The sequence below is a fragment of the Polyodon spathula genome, chromosome 3 (genome assembly GCF_017654505.1).
Source record: "Polyodon spathula isolate WHYD16114869_AA chromosome 3, ASM1765450v1, whole genome shotgun sequence".
Taxonomy (NCBI): Eukaryota; Metazoa; Chordata; class Actinopteri; order Acipenseriformes; family Polyodontidae; genus Polyodon; species Polyodon spathula.
Genome location: NC_054536.1, coordinates 16,193,626 through 16,218,721, shown reverse-complemented (window position 1 = coordinate 16,218,721; position 25,096 = coordinate 16,193,626). Strand labels below are relative to the sequence as shown.

The 25,096-nt window shown below is 35.3% G+C and overlaps 1 protein-coding gene across 1 annotated transcript in view; it reads left to right on the top strand.

The window, feature by feature from the left end:
• Positions 1-25,096, top strand: part of sugct (succinyl-CoA:glutarate-CoA transferase) — a 141,885-nt gene that overhangs the window by 96,550 nt on the left and 20,239 nt on the right. Inside the window, exon 13 of the mRNA XM_041244518.1 lies at positions 11,684-11,747. Within this exon, the coding sequence (XP_041100452.1) occupies positions 11,684-11,747 (64 nt within the window). The remainder of the gene's footprint in view (positions 1-11,683; positions 11,748-25,096) is intronic.

Below are 25,096 nucleotides of genomic sequence, written 5' to 3'. Positions count from 1 at the left end.
TTTCCTGACCCGATAAAGTAAGAAAGTAATAACTCGAAAACCTATCCATAGTGTGAGTCTTGAGTTTTCATCTATGTTTACCTATTAATCTAAATTGTCATCTTAGGTCATCCACAGAGCCAACCATAATAATTATTTCACATGATGTAGAAGGTAACCTGAGGCTTTTACATTTAATGGCTTTGTCAAAGTACTCTCTTCAAAGATTGCCAGTTGTTGTTTTTTTTGCAGTAGCTCTTTCAAACTTAGGGGTTTAATGTTGACGTGAAAAGCTCCTGGGTCAATCTGAAGAATTAAATGCACATGGCTTCTAAGCATTTATTAATGGGCGAATAATTTAAAGCCCCTGTTACTTACAGTTTACCTTTACATTTTACTTACATTTGACTGTTGATGAAATACATTACAAATGTTCTTGATTTCATAATAAGCCCGACCCACTTTACTCTGTACAGATCACTTATCATGACCCCCAGACAATGTGCAACTCTCAGTGCTGTGCACCCTGCAAGTGATATGCCCTGGACTGGTGGGAGCCTTAGATATTTGCTGGCTCTCGATGGGGGTGCTTGAGGTAATGCTGCTTTTAACTTGCTGCTTTTAACTTTATGGACAACTAGAAGTGTTAAGGTAGTCAAATAAAACAGAGGCTTAATACAAACCACCACCATATTAACATTTTGTCTCATTTCTTTTAACAATCTTGGCCCTGGCTTTTTTTTTCTAGATGCTTTCGTTCAAGCTAATAACACAAGAATTCTTACATGGCATTTTGTAAAATAGCTTACTAATAGCATCCATTGTGAAGTGGACAAAAAAGGTTACCTAACCACAGGAAGTCACAGCCGCTGTGCTTTGATACGTTTCCAAGACTATTAAAATGGCTTCTCATTGAAAAGTTTGTTGGCTTTTATTACTCCTGAGTCAAGTCCACATTTCACTGGATAAGCATACCTCAGAGTGTTTTCTAGCCAACAGGGGAAGGATTCTTCTAGCTTCAAGAGTTGAGCAAGTGCTGTTTGTCTAAGAGAGGGCAGCTGAGGTTTCTTTGCATCAAAGTAAAATAGTGCTATTTGTTAGCATGATCTTTCACTGTTCTGCTGAAGATGCAATTCATGCTCAGTTCATAAATTAATCCTGTATTGTGAGACTGCAACAGCAAGCAGATGCTTCTATGGAGATGTGTGTTTAATTATTTGCAAGGAATGCATTAACCACAGAGAATTCTTAAACTGCCAACATTCTTGGCTTTCCTTTTAAGCCCTGCTAATAATGAGTGGTTAGCTGTCTAATAAATCCTGCTCTAATTACGCAGTAAGAAATGTCACTTCTGATCAAATAACAAATCATGACAAAGATACAATTTGTCTCAATTTGCATTTACTGTTTTGATTGTAACCGTGTGAATATAATCCCACAATGCTGTTTTGAACTGTCAGAAAGGATTCTAGCCAATATTGCTGTGGTCTAATGGCCCCAGAGTTTTGTTTGGGGTAATCTTTATGTCTGTTCAACAGCTAACATTTTTCAGCTTCTAAGACCTAATAAGTATGGAGGATTGAGTGTGAAGATCTATGGAAAGGACAATGGCTGGAATTTAAACAAGTTCCCACAACTGTAGCTTCAAGATTAGCATATTTAACACTATCTTTCACAAGATCTGTTCCTGTATATTTAATTTGTTTTTAAGTGTGGTGTACAAAAAGGTAAACATTATGAATTCTAAAAAACAACAAGGTTTCCCAGAGACCTGGCATGTATACAAGAATATTTTTTAAAATACATTCTTTTAATTACATTGTAGTAACTAGGGTTAACAATTTTCCACAATAACATAATTCCACAGAGTGACATTCTCAACTTAAACCATCTTTTGTGTGCACTGAATTTAAAATAAATACATAAAACAACTGTCTAAAAATGTTTCAAACAGATGAATATTGCATTGGAAGTTTACATGTATTATATTTAAGGTGATATTCCTGGCCACATCAAGACTTTTATTCAGAATGTAAACTTTAATAAACAGTAACAGAACATGGTTTTCAATATGGTTCACTTTCCTCATGCCTAAGCGCGTACATGTTTATATATGGTGCCCTTGGCAATGTAACGTCAATATTTTTTTATGCTCGTTTGGTATGTTTTGTGTAGACATGGTCTGCACCTCTGGTATGTAATGGTAATATAAAAGGGCAATGTGGAATCGTAATACAGTATTTGAATGTCATGCATAGGGTGATAGGAATCAGCTTGTGTTGAGTTTTACCGAGGTTTAAAAAGGTTCATCACTTAATCTATTTCACTACAGTAACAATCTGTTCAAAATGGTGTCCATTCTGATTGGTTAAGTTCAAACATATGATTCAATCAATTGTCCTCTTACTCCAATTACTGTCAAAACAGATGTTTTTATTGCCTTCTTACCTATTATTAGATTAATTATTTTGATGGGATCAATTTGGTGATTTAACAGGGGAAATATTTTCCATGGTAAAAAATATTTACTATGGAAAACAACACTGAGATGAGTCATTTCTTTTTCGAAGGGTTACTAGCTACTTTAAGTGTCTCCGATAAACCACAAGGCATTATCATACATACCTTAAATGGTTCTTGTTGTTGATCAGTGTTAGGGTTTGTTAAAGAGTATATATTGACTAGGCAAGGTAATGCTGTTAAATATTTGCTTCTATTTGTCATGTAATTATTTACTTAACATTCTGTATATACAATTGTTAAGAGTATTTGGCAAAGAGTTACATCTTAAACTGTAGATGAACACATGATCCCTGTTGAGTTCTGTATGAAAATGAAAAATGACCTGGTAGTTTTGTGATTTTAAAGACGGGAATGACATACTTTCTAAAGACACTTTTTAAAATATTAGAACATAAGAACATAAGAAAGTTTACAAACGAGAGGAGGCCATTTGGCCCATCTTGCTTGCTTGGTTGTTAGTAGCTTATTGAACCCAGAATTTCATCAAGCAGCAATTCCATATGATGGTTTTGGATATTTAACTATTGCTTCCTAGTCCAGAAGTCAAGTGTCTGGCACACACTTAGTAATGAGCAATTTGCACATTGTCTTTCCTTTTTTATTTATTTTTTTAATTCTAAAAGTTCAGATGAAAACGGATGAGCTGTAAATCATAGCAGCTATCTGTGTAGCCCATCTTGACTTCAGTGCTGACACGCTTCTCAATCAGTATCACATTTTCACACCAGAGCCAACACTCCACAAGCAAAGCCATGGCTATCTTTCATTTGCACTCGGCAGGTTTAATGAAACTCGACGAATGTATATGGAGCAGCTAGTAAAAACACAGGGAGGCAGGGCTTTCTTTGAACTGAACCAAGCAGACAAACATTCTCAGCATAAACATGCTCCTGCCTTCCAGAAACTGGGTACACATCTCAACCTTTTGAAATGTTTAAGCAGGTTTTATTTGTAAAAAGCCTTCTTTAAACACTTTTGTATGATGCCTTCCTTTTGATTCACAGTCTGCAGAAGAATCTGTTCTGTACACTCACACTCGCCTTCAAATTCCTCAAACAGTTAGTATGAGCTTGTGCAAAACTAGAAAGCCATCCATAAAAGTAATTGCTTTTGTATTTTGCTAGACGTTTTTTTTATTTGTTTAACAACTTTTTTTCGATCCCCCCACCAGCTGTTTGTTTAGTACCACTAAACTGGCCTTGTGGTTTTCACTGATGCCTTTGAATTCAGAAGCTTTTAAGACCAATACCCAGCATGGAAGTAAATCCAATTAAAAGTACAATGACCCAAGCGAGCTGGCATCATTTTCAGAGGGTACATGCTGCCCTGTTAGACAAATTGAAAATATTTTAAAATAAACTATGCAGAGGTATTCCACATTGTGGCAGAGCAAAGCTCTGCCATTTAGAAATTGGCATGGATGGGGTTAATTTCCCCTACCTGCCTGGATTTATTATGTTCAGGTGGCTGGGGTTGATTAGTTGATTAAATGATTAACTTAATTAATGATCAATCAGCGCCCAGCCACCAGACATAAAAGGAGGCCTCTACTTCTCATTTGAGAGGAGGGAGCTGAGAAAGCAGGTTGGTGGTTTTTGGTTTGTTTGTATTTTTGAAATTTTGAATCCGGTGGGCATCACCCAGCCTGGAAACCTTATTTTTGTAAGTTTGCTTTTTGTATTGCTTTATTTGTGTTTGAATCCTTTTGTTTTGCCCTTGTGCACTTTTATTTTGTGTTTTTGTAATAAAAGTAGTATTTCTTTTGAACTGCAGTCTGTCTCTGGGCCTCTATCCACCCGCCAGCTGGCCACGCACATAGACACAGCATAGCATTTGTGTCAGGATAGTACATGGTACCAAGATGCACATGCCTAATGTATTTGGAAAGAAGAAAGTTGTAGTTTCTGTTTAGACAGTTACTAGAGCACTACTATCACAGGGCTGCTTACTAACTATTCCTGCAAAAATTGCTTTATGACCCCTCAAGGCTGATTGTGATGAAGCGTATCAGTGTTGTGTAAACTGAAGCAGACAATGCTTTACTTTTGGGCTTCAGTTTAATCCAGCCTCTTTGCATATCAGCATCCTGTATAACCCCTCTGTAAAGCAGAACGTGTCTAACCTGGAGTTTGACATGATTTATTTGCCTTGCCTGCATGTGTGAAGTTGAAGAAATAGAAGACCATAAGTATGAGTCACTACATTTGCTGTGGAAGTAATCAAATACAACAGTGATATATGATTTCTCTTACCCATTCTTATTAGGTTTTGATGTGTTTCTTCTATTCAGTCCAGTATTGGAATTACTTGAAGAGTACTCCTCATTACCTTCTTTCTATACAACTTCACACATCAACATGTCAACACCTAACTTAAGTTTGGCGGGGAAATGTAGTTCTGGACGATTCCAAGCAAAAATGCAGCATGCATCCTAATTTATAGCAATACAGAACCCTATGTGAAATTAGACTTGAATTGTTAAATGTGTCAATTACCATGCTAAGGTGCTTAATAACATTATGCAATTAACTACATATTTTGAACTTAATGTAACTAATCTTGAAACAGACAATCTTAAACTGCATGCTTTTGTAGAAAAAACAACCACCTTGTATATATTTTATATATATATATATATATATATATATATATATATATATATATATATATATATATATATATATATATCCTATCATATATATATATATATATATATATATATAATATATCTCCTTCATCATTTCAAATAACAGATGGTCAGGACCACCAAGCATTCTAGTGTTTATTTAAAGCAGGAACAATATTCATTTTAAATTTGCACTGCACTGGTAATAGTCTGGGTGCATCATTATACAACCTTAGCATTTTAAATGCGATGTTTAAGTACCAAGTTAAAAAAAAAAAAAAAACCTGGACTGAAGGTCATACCTAGGGACTGCTTTATGGCTATTGTTTCATTTTTTACCTCAGTCTTGTTATGCTAAGATACGGTATGTGAACGTTCCAGGTGTGCTGTGGATGTCTCCAAACATTCAGCCACCGATTATGGTGTATTTTTTAGTATAACATTAAACGCTCTTTGTCCAACTCGTACTATTCGAGGTATTATTCAGATGAAGTGGAGTATTTCATGCAAAGGGTTAAGACTGGGCAGGGACATTGTATTTTTTTATTTTTAAATTAAAATGTATATGAAGAGACAAAACATGAAGTCTAAAATAAACATGTTGCACATGTATGGATGAATGATTAATATTTAAAAGGGTGTGTTTCATAATTTTTAAATTAAAGCCATCTGTCAGTGTTAGTCTGTGTACGTACTTCTACGCTTTTCAAAGAACCACAAAGTCACTGAAAGTAATATGCATAGACGTGTAGAATATTGTATACTGGAGCACAGCTGTTTAAAATGAAAGAGATATAAATGAATTAAGAATGTATACATGTGAATGGAAGTACACACTAAAATCCAATTTAAAAAATATAACATTTACCTCAATATGATTTCAACATCTGTTGCTCACATGGTAATCTTATCTGCTACATGGGACTGGCAAGTAGTTCAAATTGAGAGTCAGCAGAAACAGATTTGTTGAGCTTGACTGTCATCATTAGGCCCTTGCTTCTACTATAAGAGGGTCTTTTGTACTGCACCTGTAGCTATCGTGTTGAAGAATGTTTTGTGTGGAATTTGTATCTTTGAAAAGATGAAAGACTATTAGTCAGAAATAACATGGCTTGACATGCTTGTGCAATACTGGTTGCCTTTACAGAAGGAGAAAATAAAAGCACCAAAGTCCTGCCTAATTTGATCCTTGCCTCTAATCTAAGCACTAGCCAGTTTGAAGTGTCAAAAAAAAAAAAAAAAAAAAACTGAACTGAACATGGTTATCCCATGAAAAACAAATTAAGGTACCTTTACTCATTTTTGAAATATACGATATGTCATTCTATGTGGTTACTTTAGGATGACGCATGAATAAGATGCACTGTAAAAACTGTGGAGAACCACCTTAAAAATGGATCTTGTACAATAGAGTGATTTACTAGTTTTATAAATAAATGGTAAATTCAGCATGCAATATTTAGTTTTCACATCAATAACAATGTATTGATTTCACTTTAATATTTACGTGCTTGACTGTCTTCTATAGTACATGTCTATACCTTGAAAAATCCATAAAACTGGTGGCGGTACATTTTAAGTAGTCCCATTCAATTAATTGTGACATACTAATTAAAAGTGCTTTTTTTTTATTCAATTCAAACTACAGCGCATTAATAAACATGCTATCTTTAAATCTTTTGTTGTGATAAAAAAATACATATGTCTGCTTTTTCAGACTGCTCTGGTTTCCTATTCAAGGAACTATGTAAATCTCAATGCTTCATTTCAATCCGAATTAAATGGCAATGCTGCAAATTAAAGGCCTAAACTATCTTGTTGTGCTCCAGGTCAGGGATTATTTTAATTTTGGAATTGCTAGATTGTCAAACAAGTGCTTGAGCAGCTACTCGACTCACATAGCATCAGGAACATGAATCTGTTTACAGTGCACGGTTTTAAAGGAAGGATTGTGTCTTTGGTTGAAATACTAATTGACCATGCATTCTATAGCCTGTACCTTCATAATAAGGAATCTATTCAGATACTCTGCATGCAGGTCAGGGTATATTGTGTAATTGGTTATTGAAGCTATACCCATGGCTTCACTTGTCTGATTCTGATTACACTATACATGGGCGTTTGTTAGGAAATGCTAATTTAAATTAAATGGGTGTAGGTCACAGTTGTCTTTTTTTCTTGGAGTTTTGATTAACTAAGTTAATGTGTTATTTACAGCCAGTATTCTGTGTAAAACTACCGTACATTCTAAGGTAGAAAAACATATCAGCTAATGCCTTTTTCAGTAGTTTTACCTCAGAACTTATGGAAAAGTTTTTTACAAATCTTGTTACAACAGGTGAAAGACAAGTCCCGCCAGATAGAAGACCGATAATCTGACACATGCCCACTCAATCAACAAATCCATCTATTTTGTTTTTAAAGAAAGTTCACAGGGAGAAATTGTTACCGTGGATTAAAATTCATGTTATCAGGGGTTTGGTTCTGCTAAGGCCTGTTTTTTACATAAACTAGTTCAGTGACTTTTTCCAAACAGAGGAGCTCAAGTACTTATCTTTAGGGGATTTTGTCAACTGTTTATTATAGCTGCACTGTAGGTTCAGTCAACTAGAGAGATTTCCCTGCTCCATCATCACTATCCTCCACCCCTGGATTGCAAGTGCCAAGAAGGGATAAAGTACCACAGTGACACGAGAAAAAATCATATTCACAGCTAATAACTGTAAGGTAGACACTAAGAAAATAATCATCCAGGCATTCCTACAGTAAGTTTACCTAAAATAAGTGTGTCTAATAAATTACATTACAATAAATACAGTTTATGCTTACAAAAATCTCTTAAAGTTGACAAAGATTGGTTTTAAACGAGCTGTAGATAAGAATAAAATAATGCTGAGGGGCTCCCCAAATTCTCATCCAGTAAAGGCACTACTACATGTAGTGCATGGTGAGTCAACCGGCCAAGAGCATGCTGGGTCAAATCCTATTGGTGCTGAGTTGATACCCCAGTCAATTTAAAGCTGGAGGCTCACAGGCAGCACTGCTTTGTCATTTCTGACCTGTGGGGTTAGGGAGGAAAGTTGTCCGAGCCTAATTCTGCTGATAGTGCTTTAGTAATCCTAACGCCCCAGGAGAATGCTAACACAAATTGATGAATGCCAAGACACCCAAGTCAATAAGTAAAAAAAAAAAGTAAGAGGAGGGCTTTTGACAGTGGAAATATTTGTAATTTTAAAGAATTCTTCCACAAACAAGACACAACTAAGACGGTAGATTTACTCTTTTTGAGCATGGGGATTATTACTAATGGTTGCCAAGTACTGGGTTACAAACACATGTGTTACTTTAAAAAAGCACACTTTGGTCAGCCAGTCAAGCAAAGCATTAATAAGTAAAACTTACCTATGTCTGTAAAAGGTATATGTACAAGTTAAACAGGGTTTGGTATTTTTATGATGATGACAAAATTGTTTCATGAGCTTAAAGAAACCAAAAGCATGAAATCTGCTATTAATAATAATAAAAAAGAAAGACATTTTTCTCACAACTGCTTGAAAATAGCTCCAAAAGTCAAAGGAACAGTTTTTTTTTAGGTCTGATCTATTAAATTTTTTAATTGAAGAATAGTAAGAGAATGAAACCAGCAACAATCTCGGTTGCAGGAACGGGCACGTTTTAAAAAAATACAACAATTTTCCTCATTAAAAAAATTAATTGCCTTAGCCCTAGTGCATATTAAAAATATGCAGTTGTTTCCATTTTAAAAAGAAACTGTTCAGTTATAGTAAACATTTCTATAATGATTATGAAGTTCATGAAAATCACACCCTATGTTCATAGTTTAGGTTCTCCAACTAGTGAGCAAAAGTGAGTTTCAAGGTTTTCTGACTCCCATATTCCCAAGATTTGAAGACATGGATGTGGAAACTCCTTTGAAAACATTACTTCAGCTCTGTACTTACTACTTGGCTTGCCTCAATGAGCTTCTCATCTATACTGCTTTTTAACTAGGGCATTTAAAAGCTCTATCTAAAATTAGTTCTAATTTAACCTTGGATAACATGCATGATGCATGTTTTTTTTCTTCTGAATTTAATATTTAAGACTATGTACCCCTCAAAAGTCTTTTAATTCTATCAGAAAACAGACTACATACTTATGTATTCTTCCAGGCCAATATGTACAGTAACACCTCTGTGTTGAAAGAATAATTATACCCACATATAAAGGTTTAAATCAACTTATATAACTGGTTGATTGTGTCTACTGTTATTGACAATTTAATTATAAAGACTGTAATGTTATCTGATTAGCATCTGGATGTGACTCTTACTTTATGAAGGGGGGGGTTAGATAGAACCCATGGCAACTCACGATGGAATATAAATTTGTCCAGCCTCTTAAATAATGCATTTTTACATTGATTCATAGAAACTTTAGTGTCTTAGTATCTGGTGTTACTTTACATATAACTTTGTTGTATGCTTAAGTGCTGGACCCAATTCTTGCACATTCTGTATTTTTGGTTCTCCCAGTCAAAATAATGAAGGGAACTATGAAAACCCACCTTCGAAAACTTGGTTGTGTTTCTGGGAAGGAAAATCTGCCCCTAACCAACACATCATCACTAAGCGCCATAAAATTCCATGTGGCTTTCACTCATGTTGCTTCTTTTGTTTTGGCCTCTCAGTCACACGCGATGAGGCCATAACGGGAGACGACCATCTTAGAGCCTGAAGGAAGGGCTACCCTCAACCATGGATTCCCTGAGGTTTCCCCCTTTCATCGAAAAAAATTAAAATAATGTGAGTCGGGGGGTTTTCCTTCCCTGAATGCTGAGCAGTTTGTATTTAGTTCTGCAGTGTGCATGATCAGGCTGGATAGGCTGGGCTCTATCCCTCAGTGCAGTTTATTGTTATTCATTTATTTGATTTGGTCCATGTGCATCAAAAACATTCATGATTAAAACATGTGATGCATCGCACCCAAGTTAGCTACAGCCAATTTACATTGGTAGTCCCACAGTTCATGCTTGTCTCAGCTGCTTCACTTTTCATTCATCCTTTTCCTATATCTTTTAGGGGTAGATGGCAGTGCCGCTGTGGCTCGTTGCTTTAACCATGCATTCAATTTTTATTTTTATCAATTCATGGTTTTGTGGCCTCTTCTTTTGGGGGGGGAGGTGACCTTACATGCCACTTCCTGTCTGCGGCACTAAGATGCAGCATATCGTTTCTGTATTTGCCTAGTCGTCCAGCGTGCGGGTAGCTGTCAAGCATTCATGGACAAGGTCTCAGGCCAAATTTATCCATCATTAATTAGTCTGTCAGTTTCAATCAATAAATCATTCATATTATGGATTCTCCATTCTGAAAAATACAAGAACAAAAATATTTATATTTATAGCAGCTGTAACCCCCATAAAATCAATATATGTTTTTAAAGTAATTTAAAGTTTCACCATTGATCTTGGAAATTGCTTAACATAGTGGATACGGTACAAACCAAATTACCTGCAAACCATACCTGGACAATAAGTTGCATGCAAGATATGAGTGTCTTTTTTCTTTTCCTTTTGATGTACTTTGCTTCAGTGGTCTTTGTTTGTGCAGAGGCCTACGCATGCTGTTTCAGTGATCCAGTTGAAATAGCAGTAGATTTGTCCTGGCGACTGTCTGCAGCAGCTCTGTTCACTCTGTGGACTTGTTGATGGATTAAGGTTGAACCTCTGCAATCACTGTCTGTCAGTCGCCTTTGGCAAGACACTTCAGATCAAGATATTGTAACTCAGTTTGAAGGGAAATACAGATTTACCTCTATTTCAGACAAACTATTATTATTATTATTATTAGTAGTAGTATTCATATATACTTATATATTAGTAATAATAATAATAATAATAACACTATGTAACACAATTTTTGTTCCTGGGTAGTAAGTGTTATTTCCTAATTGCTTATGCCTCAAAAGTATAGAAAATGGCTATTATTCCCCACAAACTTTGCTTTTGTGACCAGGACAGTGATATTTCAAAATATCACTATTTCCAGTGGGAAAACGGGCAAATGTGTGTCTTTTCGTTCACATAAAGTCAGAAAAAAACAACATATGAATCCAAATTAACATGTATTTATACTAAAGTAATACAAAAATGACTACAAAAGATTTAGAAGTGAGTAGTTTTTCGAGATTTACGATTATACTGTATTTACAGTATAATCGTAAATCTCGAAAAACTACTCACTTTCTAATATGATCTAAATATAATTAATATTAATACAGTCAATGTTTAGATTTTTTTATATATATATATATATATATATATATATATATATATATATATATATATATATATATATTATAATATATAATATTATATATACTGAAAAATACCATAAATTTATTTATTTAATAAACGCGGCAAGCTTTGTTATTTTTTAATATATTTGATACCTCTGTGAAACTACTAAAGGCCTCTGCAGTTATACTGCCGCTGCATATAGTTAATATGTCAAATGTAGAGCCCCTTGACCCCCTTGTCTCTCTTATTTTCAGGTTATCCACAATGGTCTTGTAATGGGAATGGAGCACCCCACTGCAGGACAGATATCTGTGCCAGGTTAGTACGTCATTCTTTTTGCCAATACTTTTTTTTTTTTTTATTCTGTGTGAAGCTAACTTACAAGTAATCTCACTGCCTAAAACCTGCATTATAAATGGCTAAGTAAAGTCAATAATTTAGCAATAAGGCACGAGATGGCATGGGTTGTGCTGGATATTGTCACTTGTTGGTGCGTTGTTAGGTAACCAATCAAAAAGTGACAACATCCAGCCCAACCCATGCCTTGAAGTGCCTTATTGCTTTTCTAAAATTGATTTATAAACATTTAATAAAAAAGAAAGGAGAAATCTGTATAGTTTCTAAAGATGCATTAACATTTTGAGGTATAACCTTCCACAACAGAAAATAGTCCCTATGAACCCAAAATAATATTTAAGTAAAACATTTTCTTTTTTTTTTTTGTTGTGTTTTGTTTTATTAAAAGCAATGCTTTTTAAACAAATTAAATAAATAAAGACTTTAGCTAACTATAAAAACCTTGCTTAGACGTGTTTCAGTTCATTATCAAAAAAAAAAAAAACTTGCTGTATATCATTGTTAGTTGCTAGGTAATCACTCTTGTTGGCTCTAGCGTATGCCAAACAGCACAAGAGTTTAGGTGCTTTGTTGGGATGAAGATTATTAAGTATTTCATTTAAAGTCAAATTCTATTTTTTGTTTCCAGAAAGCCAGTCATGCAAGTGTTAACAGCCCAATGTGTTTGTTTTGTGGTATGCATTTTATTTTATTTTTTCTAGCAAGTCAATGTTACATTTTGTACCTGTAAAGGAGAACAGACAGTGAAGAAAAGCGAGAGTCAGATGGTTAAGACATTGCATGTAGTAATGTAAACGAACTGTGGTTCCTGCAGGCAGGGCCTTCTCACAGACGGAGGTGGGATGCGAACCGGGGACCTCCTGCTCTGAAGCATAGCGCCGATACCGCTGTACAAAAGAGCTGGCTCCCTTGCAGGAGCTGATATCGGGCTTAGCCTATGTCTTCATTTTTAGATTGTGACACCTACCAGACCTGACCCCTAACCCCATGCATGCTACAATACTGTGGAAAAATATTAAAATATCCACAGTTAAAAGTTTCATTACTTCACAAAACAATGGCTGATACCAACTAAAAGGAGTAAAATAAAACGGAATATCTGACAACTGGATCCGACTGGTTACAGAAAATGACATGTATGTACTATAAAAAAAAAAAAAAAAAAAAAGCAAAACGGACTCTTGTTTAAAATAGTAAACTGGTTTGTAGTGCAAATTAATATAAACAGGAAGATATAACAAGACACCTTGATGTCTTCAGCGTCTTTCATGACAGCAGGTATTTTGACAGGTGTTTTCTTTGATTTTGGTGGCACAGTGATATGTGATAGCACAGGTGCAGTGATTTGCCTTTGTTCCTAAGTAGTTCCTAATCGTGACATTGTGCTGGATATTATAACAGCTTGGGACACTGTTGGACCAATCAGCATGCACTATCCGTTTTATAAACAATAATAATCAATTGACATAGCAGTGTGTTACCACAGGTTGGACCATGCATCCCTGGGTCCCTGAGTTTTGTGCTGTTATCTCTTCCACATTACTACAGGCTTGGCTTTCTATACCTCTCATTAAGATTTCTTTGTAGGTGAAGACATGCCAACCCTATCTTGCACCAACCAGCTATTGCAGAAGCCAGTGAGCTCACACTTTATGATGATATATCAGTCAAATGCATCTCCCAACTTGATATAGAGATTGCACATGTCTTTAAAAAAAATGCAATATTAAATTCAACATTTAAAATATGTCCAGAAAATGTTGCAATTTGTGGTATAAACTGAGTAATCTAGTCTATTTCAGTTTTCATCATGTTGTACACCCACTTCTATCCAGGGACAGCCTGCTTTCTTCAGTAGCTCTTTAGCCACTGTGTTTATCTTGTTTATGATTAGCTTGGAATTCATTATTTGAAACCGAACATTTCCAAAACTAAATGTATGATTATTGTTCCAATTGGGGCAGGGGTTCCTAATCAAGAGAGTTGCTACACTCTCTTTGGAGTTTAGGTATCAGATACCTTGCTTTGGACACACCATGTTGATTTTATCTGTGGTAAAGCTAGAAGAGCTCTGGGTTTATTTACTGTTCCTTCAGAGAGGCCCCTTCAGATTTTGCTTTACGTCTTTACAAGGGCTTGTTAAAATCTACGTTAGAGTATAACTCTTTTGTTTGGGACCCATTCCAAAAATACAATATTAAGAGTCTGTTCAAGTATTTGCTTGTAGGGTTGTATTGAATGACTGGAACTGGGCTTCTATTAACAGCACAACAGCTCACTCCTCTCTTAAACCACTAAGCAGCAGAAGGCCCTATTTTATTTTTATTTAGCTCACTGTTAAGAGGTCTGCACACAGTTAAGAGTTGCTCTAATATTCATTCCTTTGTCAGTATCCTTTTGTTGGCACAGCCTTGGGGTTATGGAATGCCCTTCCAGATTCCATTGTGTCATTGTCAAGCCTCAATGGGTTTAAATTTGCTGGTCAGCGTGATCTGTGCTTTAGATTAACTTGTTTGAGTTGTAATGAGATTGTGTAATTATGTGTGAAACATATAGCATTCACATGTGTAACCTGTGATGTGTGCTATACTGACATTACCTTGACTGTGATAAACCTATGCGTTCTGAAGATGCTACATGGTCAGAGTGTTGCTTGTTTGAAATACGGTATAATCAGAGAGACCTCCTTCTGTCTTAGTATATTCATTATGCTACTCCGTACTGCTTTTTATATTTAAAAGATGGAACTGCTGTACGTATTAAGACACTGAAAGACGCTGAATTATTGATGACATTAACTCAACATGTCAAACATAAGGTTGTGGAAAGTTGTAAAATATCACTATTAGATAATTAAATAGTAAGCCTAATAGGCTACTTCCTGTCACACCTCCATTTAGTCTAGATTATACTCCTGTCTATCTGTACAGGACAGGATCCTTACACTCTATCCTTACACTCCAGACTTAAACATGCCCATCCTCACTTGTAAATAAGGGGGCCTACAATGCATACTGTACACATCTTACTGTTTTACTTTCATATATTTGACAGTATATGCAGCTTCTACTTATCAACGTCCCTGAAGGAGAAGCAATGGCTTGCTAAGTACTGCTTTCATCCTCCAGTCTCAGAACTTAAATGATCCTTTAATGAAGTTGTGAACACAAACATGCAGAAGGTTGGTGTGGTTGGTACTTTAGTATTTGGAGTCAGTGAGCTCGCCATTTCCAAATTCCTTCACGAATTCCAAATGTTCGGGTTCTATCTCTCTCCACAATGAGTAGTTCCACCCTTTAAAACTTGTCCTTGAATCTGTCAGACAATACTCTTTTTTTATGTAAATGAGAAGAAAGGTCTTGTCCAAAGGTTTTCTTTCGTGCCAGGCTCCTGTGAATATACAGCTATGGCCAAAAGTTTAGCATCACCCAGTAGAATTAACGCATTTTGCTTCATAAAGTCGAATGAAACCTGCTGAATAATGTTACATTAACGTATTGAATTACACACCACTTTGAAGTTTTCCAAACTTAATGAAAAAACTGACAAAAATTGAAAAACACAATACATACATTTTACTAGTTATTCTTTTTTTGAAGACATTGAGACCAGTAAAGAATATGTGAGTTATCACTGTGGTAATGAAAATGACTGTTTACATAAACAGACACACTTATAGACCCGCTGAACAAACCACCAAATGGATATAAATCCAGTTTGTAAATGAAAACACTGCAATGATATGGAAATTAAAATAAAATAGCAGGCCTCCTTAATGTCATCATATTTTTACCCAAGAGGATACCTGGTAGAGGAAGAAAATAACATCCCTTAAGATGCTGTGGTCTGGGTGAACTAGAGTGCAAGAAATGAGACAGTGGGAAAGAAAAGAGAATGGCTGTGTTTTCAAAATGCTTATCTTTCTCTATTGTACTATAGATCAGGGGCATGATACAGCACTTACAGTACATTCAAGTTCCTGAGTTTTGGTGCTTAACACTAGAACAGCCTCGTTTATAGGCGTACCTGGAACAACCACGAACGGTCAATTTCACCGGCGTATTAAAAACAACATAAATATTATAATGAAAGGACAAACAATTGAATATAAGTCATAGTTTTATTCAGGAGTGTCATATAAAGTATCTACTAAACCAAAACATTGTAAATAAAACAGACATTTGAACAGAAATGTGTTTATATACAGACATATTACATAACGTGCAGCCTCAAAAACTTAAATACAAATTAAATAAACACATATTTGAAAATTAATTTGCATGTGTACATTGTATGTACGTATATATTGTACATACAAAACTGTACAACTAAAATAAGTATCAAACTTTTTTAAATAAATGGGTTTATATTGCCTGCGTAACAAAGCGCATATATGCAACTGAAGCTGTGTTTATACACAGATGCACTATAATCGAAAAGACATGAATAAACATTTGAACAGAATGGACTTGATTTACAATCATTTACAAAGCCAAATTTGTGTATATACAGTTATATAATGAACATACAACACTGTACAACTGAAATTATGTAAATAAGTATCAATTCTTTTAAATAATTGGGTTTATATTGCCTACATAACAAAGCGCATATACACAGCCGAAGCTATGCATTTGTACACAATCATACTACAAATAAATACATGAATAAATAAACATTTGAACAGAATAGGCTTCATTTACAATCGTTTACAAAGTCAAAGTGCTGCACAAATCACACAGATTCTGCGCTTTTCATATGCATTGCACTTACCACAGATTGTCTTTGGGCATTTGGCACAGCTATCAACAGTAACCCAGGCTTCTATAACCAAATGCTCCATGGGCATATACTAGTACAGTGAAAGCTTCTAATTCCTCCAAGGGCATTGACCAGGGATCATATTGGTGTCTAGTCTGCTTCAGATTGTCATTGTCTGTCTTTGCTGCCACAGAATCGATGTTTGGTAAAATGTGCTGTAATTCCAAACACTGCTTTGCTGTCCTGCGTCGGAGTGATCCATTTGCAACGTGTATTGGGGTAACAAGTCAAGAAAAACAAACCACACAGTAACCAGTGCTGATGGGTTATCAGGAGGCTCATTGAAACAGTAGAAATGTTAATAGACTGCTCACTTGAGGAATGCAGTCTGATATAATCAAACTTCAATACATGGCAATACAATACATACATATAATTATTTGTATTTATTAGTCCAGGCTAATAAATACAAATAATGATATGTTTTATATGTATCGGTCAATTTGACCGCTCCTGGTCAGAATAGGTATGACCGTATTTTATCTCGTTAATTTTTGCAGCTACGCAATTCTTCAGGAAAGCACAGCTCCATAGCTCACGCACCTCAATTTAAATTTCAATTCCAAAAACTGTCAAAATGACCTCCTTGGTCGTTCTAGTGTTAGCTAGCATTTCTTTATTTTGAAAAAATGCTTCTCGTAATTCATATGACTTTTTCTTAAGGCAATGCTGGAATTTTCTATTTTTTACATTGTATCCTCCTGACTAAATAAATAGACACATTGGCCAGACAATACTGCAATACACTATTACATTTCTGCATAATACCTTTTGGCAAAACATTTTTTCATAGTTTTTATTATTATTATTAATATTATTATTATTGTTTTATTGTGTTGCTATTGGGTCATTTTCTTTTTCATTTATCTCCTGCCATATGTTTTTATCAATGATTTTATTTATGTTTTATTTTAGCCTCTTTTGATATTCCCGTTTGAAATGACCAGTTCACCACTGCAGCCTCTATTACTGATCAAGAGGACTAATGGTCAAAGAGTAACCTCCATTCCCGTCATCACCCCTTTTCAGCAACAAATGTTGTCAAGTTTCTGACCCAGCAGGTGAAGCTCAGCCTTGCTAGTCTGGCGTGCCTTGTGGAGAGCCTGACCAGTAAGAGTTGCGAAAGCTCCCTGCGGTCCCCCATGTAAGATCTAACTCGGCAAGAACACGATTCACTTTAAGTGACAAAGGGGATTTACAGTTTCAAATCTATAGCAAACTGAAACATTAGCAGCAATAAGAAACCTGCATCTAGTCTGAACTAACAGTCTTGAAAAGCAGACCCAGTCTTGCTTAGCCATGCTTTCAGCAAACACCCCTTTTTTGTGAACTTTTAGGACTTATGGAAGGTGAGAGACAATGGCACTGGCTGCAGTCAGGCTCAGTGCTTGGAGGCGCCATGCGATCTTGTATCCAAAGATATACTGACTGCCTGCAAACATACTACCTCATTTATCAGATCTGAATCTTGTGATTCATTCCAAGGGGGTTGCAAAGCAGAATTCATTAGGTAATGCAGTATGTTTAAGCTGCTGTAGCTAACAGTGCACAGCCCCAGTGAATACAAGTTTTACCGACTGGAGAAAACATTCTCGTAAGAAAATGTTTTGAGTTTAAAGACATAGTGGTTGCAGCCTAGTAGTATACATTTTCCTCTACAGGGAATATGGAAATGTACAAGTTATGGAGCAATGGACAATTGATTTGAGCTGCCAGACTGAGTTTAAAATGTCTTTCAATGTTATGCTTTTTTCTTTGGTGGTAAAGAGTAAATAGTTTTGATTGGGTCCAAGTGACTGGTTTTAGTGAACATGCTCTATTTCTGAACAAACGCATGCTTCATGCAGCACGCTACTCAGTTACTGTACTTATCATGGCCAGTATTGCACTTAATGTATGGTAGCCTTTCGATAATGTTACCTCGACATTAACTTCATTGTAAGTGTAATAATCACTAAACAAATGTAAAACAAACAAAAAAAAAAAACAGACAATTACAAACTACAGTTAAAGAATGTCTTTATCTTGATTACACATTATTTTAAGTGCTGTATTCTTAAAGCATGCCAATAAATGCATTGGACGTCCATGTAATTACTAAAGTAGAAAATTCAGGGTTAATTTACTGCTTTATTCCAAAGGAAATTGTGTTCAAAATATTGAAAACACACTGGTATTTCTTCTTAGCACTAACAAAAAGCATAACTAGCATTCATGATTGGAAACTTCAATATTGTGTTATTGCACCGATGAAGGCCGTTGGCTGCAACGCGTCTGCATGAATTTGCTTTGTTGTTTTTTCATAATGATGTTATAATAATAAATATATAAGCTTAACAGCAGATACCTGATGAGTGCTTGACTTTTTACTATATTCTGTATATTTACTTGAGCCTATAGCACACCGTCAATACAAGAAAGTTGCTCTTTTAGTGTGCTCCTATTCTTTCAATAAACTTCAGTATTGAAATTAAACAATGTTTTAAGCAAATCCTTGGGTGCCACCAAATGTGCAAAATAAGGACCGGACCCGATGCACTACCGTAATTTATAAAAAAACAAACAAACAAAAAAAACCCACCAGTGTCGTTTTCTGCATACTAATACTAAAGAAAGGAAACATCCAACAGATTTGAAATGAACAGTTCTTTATTTGCTTTTGACAAATGCCCATGCCCATAATGAAACGTAATATAATTTGGCCCACGGCCTTGTCCATTGGAGCTCGGTTGCCGCCCCTATATGCTGACTGAACTATGATGTAATATATATTGATTGATGATAACTAATGTCAGCTGGTAGGACAAGTGGGACTCTGGGCCCCCATCCCCCTAGACAAGGCATGCTGCAAGGTGGAGGCAGGGGAGGAGGACCAGACAAAGAAATGACAAGGAGGCATGGACTATAGGGCTATTTAAGAGAACAGTTTGATTATGTGTATGATTAGTGGGTGGATTCCCCTTTCAGAAACACAACATAGTTTCCAGTGTAAGTCTGTCACATCTGGCTTCATTTGGGTGAATTAAATATGTAGTAGAAAATAAACCAAAGTAACGTGAAGTTGTACATCCACTTGACTGTAAATTACTTCTGAAACTGATTTAGAGCTAATTGCACTTTCTTTGAAAATATGTCCAACATCACTCAACCAGTTAGGGCAATGTCCCTTGTATCTTAACAAAAAAGCACAAACTTAACAGAAAAGAACAGATGGATAGCCATTTCATTTTTTATCATATATCTGTGCAGTGTTTTTTTTTTTTTTTTTTTTTTTTTTTATATATGCAAATATGGAACGCAAATTGGGTAAAAGAAAATCTGTAATCCCTGATCACATATCTCAGATTTCGCTGAGTCTTGTTGTGTTGCTATTATTAACAATTATGTCAATAAAATACATCCCTCGCCATGGCTGTAAATTCAAAATAAAAGCGATCAATTTCATGAAAAAGCTGATGGCCAGGATATATATCATCATTTGATTAGATCCAGGCATAAGCAAAAATGAACATGTGATAAACAGATGAATGGATGTACGGTCAGAAAGACACCTGCATAAATCTGATATTCTCATTGACCTTTGCTAAATAATGTCAATGCCAAGTTTCATGACAATTGGATGCGTGGCTCTCTAGATATATGCCAACATGTAAGTGCGACAAAGATGTACAGACAGATAGAGACTCGAATGCTCTTAATATTGAATGCTAAATAAAAGAAAATATGTCAAATGTTACGGTTTCACTTACAAGATAATTTCAACTGTCTTTGTAGGCAAAGCATGCCTCTCTCTGAAAAACATCTCGGTAATAAGGAGAGGCAGCAGTTAGATTGGATTGGTTAATGAAAGGAGATGAGCTGTTCAAGGGGTCCCTTTTACAACTGCTATTTATATGAGCTGATAATCACTTAAAAAGACAGTCGTAAAGTAAATACTTTGGAGGAAACTCCCACTCATGCTAGTGGCTTACAATACCTGCTAAGCTCCAAATGTTCTGTGTAACACTCACACTATAGACTACATTTGAGACCATTGATCATTTGGCCAAATAAAGTTCCAGAAATGGTTTCTCTATTGTTTGTGAAGTAAGCCTCTTTAATGACTGTATAAAATAATTTATTATGAGGCATTTCCCAAAACAACTTTTATTTCAACTAATAAGACTTGACAGGAAGCGGATTTTGGCTGTACGAGTCGTCTCCTGCTTTGTTGTGAAAATGTGTAGGCTGGTAGAGGGATACACAGTCTGCCAGCAAAGGCAACTGATATATGTTGTTCAAGAATAGATTCTGCTTTAGATCTACAGCAGGAATCTGAAATAATATTTATGAAGAAAATCTCAATCATGTATAAACTATGTCAAATTATACAGTTTTTCTTAAAAAAAAAAAAAAAAAAACTAATGATATGTTCATTACAAAATAGAGTTATTTGTAGAAGAAAAAAGTACAGTCGAGTATGTCATAATGGACACGGTGTGCTGATGGCACAGAGTTCACTGGGTTGTTAAAACCAAAACTGTCATACTCAATTAGTTTCAGTGGGATTACTGGGAGCATGAAATCCTTTGAGCAGATTCTTTTGAATTATCTTTTTGTTTCATTAGCATTTCATTTTTGAAAACATGTTTTCTATACCAATTATCGCGCGCAGCATAAAATTAAAATATATATATATATATATATATATATAGATATATATATATATATATATATATATATATAGATATATATATATATATATATATAGAATATATATATATAGATATTATTTAAATCATAAATAGGTGTCAGAATCAATAGCATGGATAACAAGATTAAATTAAATCCCATGTGCATTATAATGGGTCATAATTGCTGGAATTGTTGAAAACTGGTCTCAGATGTGAATATACAGTGCTCCCTCGCTATAAGGCGAGCCTCGGGGGACACACAATATAAGTGTTGTAACTGAAGAGCGTTATAAACGGGGGAGGTGGTGGGGGGGCACCTCGGGAAATAACAACAGACATCCACTAAAATACAAAATAAAATAACTCCCTCTGTATAATGCACATATAGTGAAGCAAAAATGTAACTTTCTGTGCATTAACCATGCCTAAAGCCATATGTAATCAATTCTGTATTTAATCAAAGAAAAAAGGTAACATTGAAACATTCCCACTCGTGGATCATTTTAATTAGCAGTTTTTAAACTATAAATAGCCCGGATAAACGGTGGTCGGGAATTCAGTTCAAAGTGACAGACAAGCAAACCAAGTGCGAGAAGGAGAGCGGGTCAGGAGAGGGGAATAGGGCATGGGCTCACGCTCGCCCCAGGTTCAGCTGCAGGAGGGGGGCTGAAGCGTCTTTGCTCCTCTCACAGCAAAAAAGTAAATACATTAGGAACGATAACCACATAATAGGCGTAATATTTATTTAGCTATGAAACGAATACTGAATAAGATGTCTGTGTTATTAAATGCCAGCGCAGCTTTTCTTCAGTTCAGATACTGTATCAAAAAGGAGAGACAGAAGTTAGTATAGGGAATTGGGGGACATGCTGTAGGAGCGTTATATCCAAGGCGCGTTATAACTGAGAGCCTTCTAGCGAGGGAGCACTGTGTATATATATATATATAATATATATATATATATATATAGGGTATATAATATATATATATAATATAGATATAGAATATATGAATAGTCATAGAGTGCTTATTCCCAGAATGAGGCAACTGAATAACACAAGCCATTGGTTACGTCTATTCATAAGAACATAAGAAGGTTTACAAACGAGAGGAGGCCACTCGGCCCATCTTGCTCTTTTGGTTGTTAGTAGCTTACTGATCCCAGAATCTCATCAAGCAGCTTCTTGAAGGATCCCAGGGTGTCAGCTTCAACAACATTACTGGGGAGTTGATTCCAGACCCTGACAATTCTCTGTGTAAAAAAGTGCCTCCTATTTTCTGTTCTGAATGCCCCTTTGTCTAATCTCCATTTGTGACCCCTGGTCCTTGTTTCTTTTTGCAGGTCAAAAAAGTCCCTTGGGTCAATATTGTCAATACCTTTTAGAATTTTGAATGCTTGAATTAGGTCGCCACGTAGTCTTCTTTGTTCAAGACTGAACAGATTCAATTCTTTTAGCCTGTCTGCATATGACATGCCTTTTAAGCCTGGAATAATTCTGGTCGCTCTTCTTTGCACTCTTTCTAGAGCAGCAATATCTTTTTTATAGCGAGGTGACCAGAACTGCACACAATATTCAAGATGAGGTCTTACTAGTGCATTGTACAGTTTTAACATTACTTCCCTTGATTTAAATTCAACACTTTTCACAATGTATCCGAGCATCGTTAGCCTTTTTTATAGCTTCCCCACATTGTCTAGATGAAGAGATTTCTAAGTCAACAAAAACTCCTAGGTCTTTTTCATAGATTCCTTCTCCAATTTCAGTATCTCCCATATGATATTTGTAATGTACATTTTTATTTCCTGCGTGCAGTACCTATTCCTCATGAGTGAAAGCCACAGCGCTCTATGAACGTTCATTGAGTTTTCTATTTATATCACAAGTACAATGTTTGGAAAATAAAGTATGTTTAACCTGTTTTCAACAGCTGAAAACAAAGAATTCAAGTTGGAAATAAAAAAAATATATACAGTACAAATAATTCAGCACTGCATAATAATATAGGTGCAACTATGGCACTAGATCTGACATGTTGTATTTTAATTTCTGTAAACAGCCTGAAGCAGATTTAAAAGTATAATAATAATAATAATAATAATAATAATAATAATAATAATAATAATAATAATAATAATAATCAGCATCCTCATCATCATTTTAAAGGCCCTTTCCTTTTATGTTTAATGTTGGGAAGGTTATCACCCTCCTTTCATTCCAGTGGAGTTGATTGTAATAAGTTACATCTGGCCCATATGGTTACTTTTGTGACGCTACATCAAGAACATTATTGTTCTTCTATTTCTCCAGATGTAACCAGTATGGTTCAATGAAAACAAAAGAGGCAGTTGTATTATTAAAGCTAAAAAACTTTTAACTACGCTCATTTAAATTATTTTAACAATGAGGTCAATGAGCAGTAATGTGATAACGTGTCCTCCTTGTTATATTGTTTGAAGCAGGATGTGATTGCCAGGAGCTTCAGTAAGAAGTATAGCAGGTATTAAAACTCTCTTGGTCATTGATGTATTATGTGTTTGATTTTTCAAAAGAGGCCAGAGACCAGTAATAGTGAAATTTTTTGGACTGTTTGATTTATTATGTAAAATAGAAAAGATGAATATCAATTGAATGTTCTGCATTTGGATATCAAAGCTACTATAATGTCATTAATCTTTTCTTTTATTCTTTTGAATAAATATAGATGTGACTTTTGGAAGATTTGATTCAGCAGGGTCAAGGCAGGATATTTACAACAATTTGCCTCAAATGTTTAACTATTTGAAGACGGTCCTCCTGTTAGTTTTGTTTTTCATCCAGAGGGGTATTTCATTGATTCTTTCATTTAAATTTGTTAGCTCATGAGTTGGGGGGGGGAATAACACAGCTGTAAAAGGCAAACACTTGTTCGATTTTTCACACAAAAAAGATACAATGTCAGAAAATACATAGCTGAAAGGACTGTTTTAAAATAAGTAGGCTTTCATTTAGATGTATTGTAGTTTTTTTTTTTTTTTTTTTTTTTTTTTTTTTTATTGGTACAGTACCATATTTTCAATAGTATTTTAGTATTTTAATTCAGAACAATATGGCTCTGAAAATATCACTTGCCAAAATAGACGACACGTGGACTGTGATACAGTACCTACTTTTAAATCCAGTATGCATTGTACTAGCATTATGTAAAATTCTCCATTAACGACCCAACAGCATAAAAGGCAATGAAATTTAGCAAAAGCTAAAAATAAAAAACACCAGTTTCCAGAATTAAAACAGTATCCAAAGGCAGTATTCAAAATTGCAAAATATAGTGCTCGATAAGACCTTAAGGGCACAGTTCACTTGCAAATGAAAATGCACAGAAGCAACTAAAGATCACAGATTTAAAAAAAAAAAGATCACAGTATCTAAAACTGTTTAATTATTAACTTTTACATTACCATAGCTGGTCTCGTTCACTTTGTTTTTGGAGGAAGTGCTGTGTAACTGCACAATAATAAAAAGACAGACTGATTTGCCGTGCCAGAAATAAAATAAAAAGGCCAGCTGTGACGGTTGAACAAGTACATTGTAACAGTGAAGAGACGGGCTTTGTACCAGAAAACTGGTGACGGAGTCAGAAATCACGTGTGACGGGTAAGTGTGTCAATTTGTTACAAATTGATTTTACTTAATACAAGGGCGGTAAAACGCAACTGACGTGTATCTGGGTAACAGATATCCAAGTGCTGACTGTAGTTGCATTTAGTGGATACAAGAGTCTGAGCTATGCTGAGGTCTAACAATTGTAAACGGTATATGCCGTTTCTATACAGAA